The sequence below is a fragment of the Orycteropus afer genome, unplaced genomic scaffold, assembly GCF_000298275.1.
Source record: "Orycteropus afer afer isolate SDZICR_OR568_19922 unplaced genomic scaffold, OryAfe1.0 scaffold00263, whole genome shotgun sequence".
Taxonomy (NCBI): domain Eukaryota; kingdom Metazoa; phylum Chordata; class Mammalia; order Tubulidentata; family Orycteropodidae; genus Orycteropus; species Orycteropus afer.
This window is the reverse complement of record NW_006921850.1, coordinates 4,281,275-4,291,788: the sequence shown is the minus strand read 5'-3', so window position 1 is coordinate 4,291,788 and position 10,514 is coordinate 4,281,275. Positions and strand designations below refer to the sequence as shown.

Genomic DNA, 10,514 nt, shown 5'->3' with positions numbered 1-10,514 from the left:
ACCATCAGCAAACAGGAATAGTTCTACTTCTTCCTTACCAATTTGGATACCTTTGATTTCCCTTTGTTACCTTATTGCCCTGGCTAGGACTTCCAATACAATGTTGAATAGAAGTAGTGATAGAAGGCATCCTAGTCTGGTTCTTGTTCACAAGGTAATGGTTTCGGTCTCTCTCCTCCATTGAAAATAATGTTGGCTGCTGGTTTTGTAAATAAGCCTTTTATTATGTTGAGGAATTTTCCTTCTATTTCTATTTTTCTGAGACTTTTTTTTTTTAATTTTTTAAATCAGGAATGGGTGTTGGATTTTATCAAATGCCTTTTCTGCATCAATTGATATGATTATATGGTTCTTTTTCTTTGTTGTATTTATGTGATGGATGACATTGATTGCTTTTCTCATGTTAAACCACCCTTGTATACCTGGTATGAACTCCACTTGGTCATGGTGTATTATTTTTCAGATATGTTGTTGGAGTCTATTGGCAAGGATTTTGTTGAACATTTCTGCATCTATATTCATGAGGGATATTGGTCTGTAATTTTCCTTTTGAGTGATGTATTTGCCTGGTTTTTGTATCAATGTTATGCTTGCTTCATAAAATGAATTTATGAGGATTCCATTTTCTATGTTCTGGAATAGTTTGAGTTGGATTGGTGTCAGTTCTTCTGTGAATGATTGGTAGAATTTTCCAGTGAAACCGTCTGGACTAGGACTTTTTTTTTTTTTTTTTCTGGTAAACTTTTTGTAACCTGTTCAACTTCTTTTGTTATGTATCTGTTCAAATTTTCCACCTCAGTCTGTGTTAGTTTAGGTAAGTAATATATTTCTAGAAATCTGTCCATTTCTTGTAGATTTTCAAATTTGTTGGGATACAGTTCTTCATAATATTCTGATATTATCCTTTTAATTTCAGATGGTTCTTTTGTGACATCGCCCAATTTGTTTTTTATTCATGTTATCTGTAGTCTCTCCCTCTTTTCCAAGTTTGCCAGTGGTCTGTCAATTTTATTAATCTTTTAAAAGAACCAACTTCTAGTCTCTTTTATTTTTTCTATTGCTGTTCTATATTCTATTTCATTTATTTCTTTTAGAATCTTTATTATTTCCTTTCTTCTGGTGACTGTAGGCTTTTTTTTTTTTTTTTTTTTTTTTTTGCTGCTCCTTTTCTAATTGTTGGAGATGTTGGGTTGCTTATTTTGGCTCTTTCTTCTTTTTTGTTTGTGCATTTTTGCTATAATTTGGCCTCTGACCACTGCGTTTTCTGTACCAAAGATTTTGGTATGATGTGTTTTCATTCTTGTTTGATTCAAGGAATTTTTTAATTTCATATTTTATTGCTTCTGTTACACAGTCATTTGTAAGGAGGGTATTATTCAGTTTCCATGTGTTTGCTCTTTTTCTGTTGAACTTCCTATTGTTGATTTCTAATTTTATGGCATTGTGATCTCAGAATATGCTTTGCAATATTTCAGTATTTTTTAAATATATTAAGGCTTGCTTTATGGTGTAACATGGCCTACCCTGGAGAATGTTTGATGAGCACAGGAAAAGAATGTTTATTGTGCTGTTGTTGGGTGAAGTGCTCTGTAGATGTCTATAAGGTCAAGTTGGTAGATTGTATTGTTTAGTTCTTCTGCGTCTTTACTGAGTTTCTTTCCAGTTGTTCTATCTTTTATTGAAAGTGGTGCATTGAAGTCTCCTACTATTACTGTGGAGTCATCTATGTATCTTTTAAATTCTGTTGAAGTCTGATTTATGTATTTTGGGGATCTTTGATTGGATGCATACATATTTATTATTGTTATGTCCTCTTGTTCAATATATCTGTTCTGGTTACCTAGTGCCACTCTGACAGGAATATATCACAAATGGGATGGCCTTAACAAATAGGAGTTTATTCTCTTACAGTTTGGAGGCTTTAAGTCCATGTTCAAAGTGCCAGGCCCTAGGGGCTGGGTGAAAGCCCTACAGCCTTGGGCTTCAGCTCTGCTTCCAGCTCCCAGCCCACTGAAGCTAGAGGCTTTCCTCCACTCAGACAGCTGCTGGCTGCTGAGGCTAACAACCCCAAGGTTGACAAGTAAAAAGGCGCAGTCCCAATGTTACCAAACCACACTGCAGGCCATTAATTCAAGTCCATTGTAAGTCCCCAGGTTGGAAGAGCATGGCAAGCTGCTGAACAATGACAGCTACATGCAGGGTCCAAGTGTGCCATAAACTACAGACCATTCCCCAAGGCTTCGGCTTATATACAGGAAGCAGATCACATTCCCTAAGGCAGCTACTCAGATGCTCACAGTAGATTCCACCATGGAGTTGATTACCAGTCTCATCATGGGGAATACTACATCCAGCCACCCAGCTACTCGACTAGGCCCAGCCAAGTTGACACACCAACTGAACTACCACACTATCCTTTAATCATTATATAATCTTCTCCTTGTCTCTTATGGTGGGCTGTGTCTTAAAGTCAATTTTATCAGAAGTTAATATTGCCAGGCCTGCTCTTTTTTGATTACGATTTGCCTGATATATCCTTTTACAGCCTTTGATTTTTTGTCTATTATTGTCTTTGTCTCCAAGGTGTGTCTCTTATAGACAGCATACTGATGGGTCATGTTTTCTTACCTAGTCTGCAACTCTGTCTCTTGAGTGGTGCATTTAATCCATTTACATTCAGTTTACTTATTGACAAGTATGAATTTGTTGCTGTCATTTTGTTATGTGTTTTTCCATGGTGTTGATGTCTTTGTTCCATATAATTTTCTGTGTAGAGCTCATTTTGTTTATGAATTGTGTTATCATTTCCTAATTGCTCTCATTTTAGTATTTGTGCTTGTCCTCTTTTTTATTTTGATGCAAAGGTTTATTTTCTTTGAGGTTACCCTGTGATTTATAATTTTCTTCCCAAGTTTGGAACAATCTGTTTTATTTCTAAATTGTCTTGATTTCCTCACCATTTAGAAGTCTGTAACTATGCTATTTACCCCTCTTTTTGGTTTGTAGTTGTCTTCATTTGCTAATTGAGGTCTCTGGTTCCCTGTTTTCAGTCTTGCAAGCTTATTTTACTTCAGATACTTCCATAACTGGGTTGGTTTCTGGGTTATGTCATCATATGTTTTAATCATCAGTTGTTGTTTGCCACTATTGGTTTTCCATCCAAATGACTCCCTTTATCATCTCTTGTAAGGCTGGTCTGGTTCTAACAAATTCCCTTAATTTTTGCTTACCTGGAAATGTCCTAATTTTACCATCATATTTAAGGGACAGTTTTACTGGGTATATAATTCTTGGTTGGAAATTTTTTTTCTTTCAGGGTTTTATATATACCATCCCATTGCCTTCTCACCTGCACGGTTTCTGCCAAGAAATCTGAGCTTAGTCTTATTGGTTGCCTTTGTTGTTGTTGTTGTTGTTAAGTGCTGTCAAGTCGTTTCCGACTCATAGTGACCCCATGCACAGCAGAACGAAACACTGCCCGATTCCGCGCCAGCCCCACAATCCCTGCTATACTTGAGCCCATCATCGCAGCCACCGTGTCAATCCATCTCCTTGAAGGCCTCCCCCTCTTTCGTCGACCCTCCACCCTACCAAGCATGACATCCTTCTCCAGGGAATGGTCCCTTCTTACAACATGACCAAAATAGGTGAGACGAAGTCTGGCCATTCTTGCCTCCAAGGAGCATTCTGGCTGCACTTCCTCCAGGACAGATCTGTTAGTTCTTTTAGCAGTCCACGGTACTTTCAGCATTCTTCGCCAGCACCACAACTCAAAAGCATCAACTCTTCTTCGGTCTTCCTTATTCATTGTCCAGCTCTCACATGCATACCAGGTGATTGGAAATATCATGGCTTGTGTCAGGCGCACCTTAGTCCTCAATGAGATATCCTTGCCCCTCAGCACTTGAAACAGTTCCTTCGCAGTTGACTTTCCCAATGCTACACGTCGTCTAATGTCCTGACTGCTCCTTCCGTTGGCATCGATTGTAGAACCAAGCAATGTGAATTCCTTGACAACCTCAATCTTCTCTCCATTTATTGTGATGCTGCTCATTGGTCCAGTTGTGAGGATTTTTGTTTTCTTTATGTTGAGATGTAATCCATACTGCAGACTGTATTCTTCAACCTTCATCAGTAGGTGCCTTAAGTCATCCTCACTTTCAGCAAGCAAAGTTGTATCGTCTGCATATCTCAGGTTGTTAATGATTCTTCCTCCAATCCTGATACCACGTTTTTCTTCATATAGTCCAGCTTCTCGGATTATTTGCTCAGCATATAGATTGAATAAGTGTGGAGGCAGAATACAACCCTGACGCACTCCCTTCTTGATTTTAAACCATGTAGTGTCCCCTTGTTCTGTTCGAACAACAGCCTCCTGGTCAAGGTACAGATTCCTCATGAGTACAATCAAGTGCTCGGGAATTCCCATTCTTCTCAGTAACTTTTCATTTTTCTCATGCTGCTTTCAGGATTCTTTGTCTTTGGTTTTGGTGAGTTTGATTCTCATATGTCTTGGTGATTTTCTTTTGGGGTGCACTCTATTTTGGGTTCACCAAACTTGAATGGATATATTCTCATCTTTTATCATATTAGGGAAATTCTCTTCCAACAATCTACAATTTTCTCTGTAGTTTTATTTGTCTCTTCCTGTTCCGGAATTCTGATTACACAGAGGTTATCCCTCTTGATGGTACCCCACATGAATCTTAGGCTTTCTTCATTTTGTTTTTTTCATATTGATCCCTTACCAAAGTAGTATTGAGGTAAGCGTTTTCAATCTCACTAATTCTGTCTTCTTTGATTCGATTCTACTCCTTTGCATGTTCAATGTGCTATCTATTTCTGAAATTTTAGTATTAATCTTCTGGATTTCTACCTGAAGATTTTCTATCATTTCTAATTTTTTGTTTATTTTGTCATTTTGTTCTTGTACAGTCTTCCCAAATTGCTCCAGGGTTTGTCTGATTTTTCCTTAATTTTGTCAGTGTTTTCCTTGTTCTGTCTCTCAATCCACTGAAGGTATCTAAATACAATTCTTTTGAATTCCTTATCAGGGATTTCTAATGCTGCTCAGGGACTTTTTCTGGGTCTGTATCCTGGTCCCTTGTTTGTTAGAAACACTTTATCTTGCTTCTTTGTGTGGACTGTGATGGTCTGTTATCTCTGAGACATTATGACATCATTGTATTTATATTTAATTGGTGATTATATGTTGGTGTGATTCACCCAAGATTTTTTTTTCTGCTTTGTTTTGATATATCTGGGTAAGCAGGGTACTGTACTCCACTATTCATTCACTAGTTGTCAGCAGTTAGGCACTCACCACCTATCTCCTGGTGGGTGTGATAGAGAATGAGAGTGGGTGCACACTGTTAGCTGTTCATGAAGAGCAGTTAAGGATGAATCAGTCTTGTATTGGCTCTCGTCTATCATTAGCCAGTTAGTACAGAAGCAAGTGGTGGCCCTCACTCAGTATGTGGAGCTGCAGGAGATGGCAGGTATGGTTGGGTTGTATGGGAACTGCTGTCTCTCACTTGGAAAACAACAGCAACAACAATAATAATAATAATAAAAAAACACTAAAAAAGTAAAAACAAGAGGAAAAAAAATACAACCACATAAACATACAGCAACAACTGGGGAAAAAAAAAAGAAAGAAAGAAAGAAAAAGGAAAGAATTGTCAAAGAGGCAAGGAGGCTGCATCTTCTGACCTCCTCTAACCCCACAAGAGGAAGATAGAATCACCATCAGTAGCCCGAGTGTGAGGCCAGACATGCCGCCTCCCTCCAGCCCTTTCACCAATCTTGACACCACCTGTTCCTCCTGCAGCACCCAACACCTCTCTGCTGGGTTCAATAAGTCACTGCAGTGGCCACAGAAAACTCACAGATGATGGGGTTTATTAGGGAAGCAACAGGCTACAATTCAAGTTCAGGAACACGCTCAGTCTCTCTCAGCCTGCCACCTCTCAGCCGACAGTCTCTCTCAGTCTCTCTCCCAGAAGTACATGTCTCTCTCCCAGCAGTGAGTGTCTCTCAGTCTCTCTCTCAGCAATGTGTGTCTCTCGTGTCCCCCACCTGCCAGTGAGAGAGATTCCTTCTGCCTCTAGGAGGGCTCCTTTTGCTCCTGACAGAGTGACCAAACTAACCAATCCCAACATCAGAATTCTATACATCTGAGAGAAAGCAAGCTTCCCAGAAAATTACTTCATGCTGCTCCCAACAGAAATACCCTAGGTGGATAACTTTAACAATCAGGAACTACTCAGTTGCTCACAGCAAATTCCACCACAGAGTTTATAAAGACTTATGGCTAGAAAAGCCACACTATGTAATTTACTACACTGCAGTAATAAATAAGAAATATTTAAAGAAATACTTTAAAAAGACAAAAGAAATATAAATACAAACAGAGAAAAATATATGGGGAAGGGGGAATAGGAAAAAAGCAAAAGAATAATGAAAAAAAATAAGAAAACTGCAAAAAGAAAAAACAAATGATGGGAAGAATCAAAAGGAAAAAAAGATGGGAACAAAGAAAAGGGAAGGGAAAAAAACACAGAAAACTAGAACCTCAGAAGGGAAAAAAGAAAGAGTGAAAATAAAAAGGAAAGAAAAACAGAATAATTTAAAAACAAACAAAGTAAGAAAAACAAATCTGAAGGGGCGGGAACAAGACACCCAGGCTCTGTCAGAGCACACAGACTGGGATGGAATTCCTGCTGGTCCAGAAGGTAGGTGGAGGTTGGAGATGGACACACCTCCTTTCACCAAGAGGGTGTGGAATATAAGAGTAACAAAGGGGAGAAATATCACACCCTTCCAGTCATGAGCCTCTAGTGTGGTTGCCCGTGCTGTCTTGTCAGGTGGAACCTATTCTTAAGTCACTGGGATCAGTACATTGTTGCTTTAAATATCCAAAATTGCCATACTGCTTGTAAATATTAAAAATGGCTGCACCCTCAGGACGGCCAGAAATTCACAACTCAGTTTGCCTCCTTATCTGCTGTTTTCCTTTCTAATCATCAGCCACCAGTGTAGTCATCCATGCAACAGCGCTGATTTTCAGGTTACTACCCAGGTCCTAACACCACCTGTAAATATTCAAACTGGCCATGCTGTCAAGATAGCCAACAGTCTGCAGCTCCACTTGTCTCTTTATTCACTGTTTTCATCCAGGTTCTTTTACTAGTTGGTATTTAATCCACTTCTGTATCCTTCCTTTCAAAGCTTGGGGCTCCAGGATTATCTTCTGTATCCCTGTCAATTGGTTTCTCTTTTCTTTGTTGAAGAGGGTCTGTGTAGCTTATCTGTCTATTCTGCCATCTTACCAGAAGACCAGTCAACAATTTACTTTTTTAAAGGACAGAATCATAAACCAAATATTTCTGAACAATCTTCTAAAAACTAAACGAAACTCATTGCCACTGAGTTGATTCTGACCCATAGCAACCACCATTAAGTTTCCAAGGCTGTAAATCTTTATGGAAGCAGACTTAGAACTTAATTCAACTCTAAGGAGTTAAGGTGGGAGAACTGAAATCCAGAGGTTAAATGATTTTCCAAGCTCAATACAACAAACCATGCCCTAGAAAAAAAAACCCTAATTTGAAATGATATATAAAATATTAGCTTTAGTCCCAGTGAAACTTATCAAATTTATGACTTTTTTGCCAAACAGTACTAAGAAAAAATCCTTTATGAACAAACATTTCTTTGATGCTCATTCCTGAAATTACAAATGAACAAACAAAAGCATTCCCCATACCTATTTCATGCCTCAGCATTCCCTCTAGCCAGTGTTCACGTGCAGTGGAAACATTGATGGTAAGAGTTGGACATCCATTTACCACTGTCATTGAAGCTCGAGAAAGCAGATCTTCAGTTAGATGAACTACAATCTATGAACCAAGAGCAAAAAAATACATTCATATTAAATAAAGTATCAAGGTAGGGAAAGCTTTCACAAAAAACAATGAGCTCATAAATTAAGACTTAGTTTTTGTTTGTACACAAACACTTTAAATCTCCCAGAAACCAAAAGAATAAAATGTAGAGCCAATCACCTTTGACCCTTCTGATTTCATGTCTTTGAGAACCTAAGAACTCTCACTGGGTTGTAAAAACAGTAGATGGCTGTGCTAAGGAAGACACCAATGACTTAGAATTGTATCTCTGGAGTGTCTCAAATATACTAAAAAAACTCAAAACCAAATTCACTGCCATCAAATCGATTCCGACTCATAGTGACACCTCCTTGGGTTTCTGAGGCAGTATCTCTACAAAAGTAGATTGCACAGTTTCCCTTCTGAGGAATGGCTCGTGGGTTTGAACTGCCAGCCTTCCGTTTCGCAGTCAAATGCCTTAGGGACTACGCCACCAGAGCTTCTGTCTCAAATATAAGTCGCCGGCTAAAATGATGCAAAGGGAAGTTCCAGAGCCAGTGTCCTATTCATTATCAGTGCTTAAGGCTTATTTTCTGATTACTAAGAAAGGCTGGGGAAAATATCTTTATTAATTTTCATAAAGTAATTCACATAAACCCTGCTTGTTGTTGTTATGTGCCATCGAGTCGGACCCGACTCATAGCAAGCCCTCTTGGGCTGCCCAGGCAGTATCACTACAAAAGTAGATTGCCCCACTTTCCTTCCATGGAGTGGCTGGTGGATATGAACCGCGAGGCTTCTGGTTAGCAATCAAGTGCCTTAGGCACTATGCTACCAGAGCTCCTATAAACCCTGCAGTGCAGTGAATTACTTAATATGGCCCTTCTAGCCATTGTCCTCCATTTTGTGATATATTGTAAATCCAGTCTCTATGCCTGTTTAAGGTGGGATGCATCTTGAGTCCTGCCTTGCTGGAGGATCTGACTCAAGTTACCACCATTTTTGTGATGTATTGTAAATCCTATTCTCTATGCCTGTTTAGAATGGGATGTTATCTTAAGTCCCACCTTGCTGGAGTGTCTGACTCAAGTCACCACCTTATCTTCCTTGAGGGTATATACAGGAAAGTTCTGAGAAAGTCTGCTCTCTTGCTCTGGTTCTGCGTTTGATTCGTCATCATGTCACCCCTGGACTTGAGACAGCAGTTATCATCTGACCTGCCGATTTGGGTTCACCAACCCCTCCAATCATGTGAGTTGGAAGAATCCTCCAGACCTACCCACAGACCTGGGACTTGCCAGCCTACTAGTCTCCCAGCCTCCTCCACCACCATGTGAGTCATTTCTTTGGGAGTTTCTGAGTTCTGTGAGGTGATACAGCAAACTACAGAACTCTAACACAGGAGAGAGATTATTGAGGGGAGGAGGAAGTGTTGATGTCAGAGATGATGGAGTGGCATGGCAGTTTGGAAAAGTTAGACATTTAGGACATCTTTAACCTCTGCCTCACAGGGACTGGCCTAGTGCTGATCTTTCTAAGAGAACGTATTCAAGGAAGCCCACAAGCTATAAAGAAATGGCAATAAGAACAGGAAGGCACTGAGCATAAGAAAGCAATGCTATTAACAGGGACTTGGTGTACAGTATTTCCTGAGAATCAGAGTGACAAATTTAATGAGTAGGGTTGGAGAAACAAAACCTGCATGAAAAAAATAAGTGTAGCATTGAAGGGGAGTGAAAATGCCAGTCACCTCCTCATGTTCACACAAGACTCTTACCTCACCCAGGCAGCCTTCTTTCATCATGTACTTTCTAACATGACTCCAGATTCGGGTTTTAGACAGCAGACTACCACCAGTGGCCTGTTCAAATTTTTCGTAACTTCCGTATTTCTGTAAAGTCAATTCCATGATATGAATGGACTGCAAAAGAAACAAAGCTAATGAGAATAAATAGCCTCATATTACTTTGAAATGAGTAATGAGCCATTTATGTTATTTTTCATGACCTGTTCTGTGTTTACTGACCTCCAAATCAAACTGTGATTAAACTAACACATCTTTCTAATCCTTAACAGCTCTCACTCATTTTCACAAAACTCTGTGTACTTAGAAATACTTTCTTTCCCTTATTCCTCTTTCCTTAACATGCTGACAGAGTGAGGAGTACAAATACTACACATATTGTGATTGTATGACAGTCTAGGATGCTAGGACACAGATGTTCTTTGAGTCTCACAGATCATTTGGTGATTTGGCAGAACTCCAAGTGGAAAATGTACGTCCACACTATCCACTAGGTCACAATGATATTTAGATAAAGAAAAAAAAAAAAATCAAAGTTTTAAGAACACACAAAATAACCAACCAGTCTTTTGTTGACAATGCTGCAAAATCTAATGGTTTCTTGGGCTACTCTTTTTTTTTTCTCTTTTTATTGTGATTTGCATGAAAATTTACAGAGGAAATTCACTTTCCATACAGCAGTTCATACACTTTGTCTCATGATATTGACCACAGTTTACCACAATGCAACAGCTCCCCTCATACTTCCCTCCTGATAGTTACCTCTTCCCTGTGTCCACCCCTCCATGCACTCCTGCCCTGAGCTGTCTCCCTGTGCATAAGCA

General features: G+C 39.3%; 1 protein-coding gene across 1 annotated transcript in view; it reads right to left on the bottom strand.

The window, feature by feature from the left end:
• The window catches only part of KIAA0895 (KIAA0895 ortholog), a 105,510-nt gene that overhangs the window by 31,120 nt on the left and 63,876 nt on the right, over window positions 1-10,514 (bottom strand). Inside the window, exons 2-3 of the mRNA XM_007950100.2 lie at window positions 9,664-9,807; window positions 7,769-7,901 (exon numbers count right to left, since the gene is read on the bottom strand). Of these exons, the coding sequence (XP_007948291.1) occupies window positions 7,769-7,901; window positions 9,664-9,807 (277 nt within the window). The remainder of the gene's footprint in view (window positions 1-7,768; window positions 7,902-9,663; window positions 9,808-10,514) is intronic.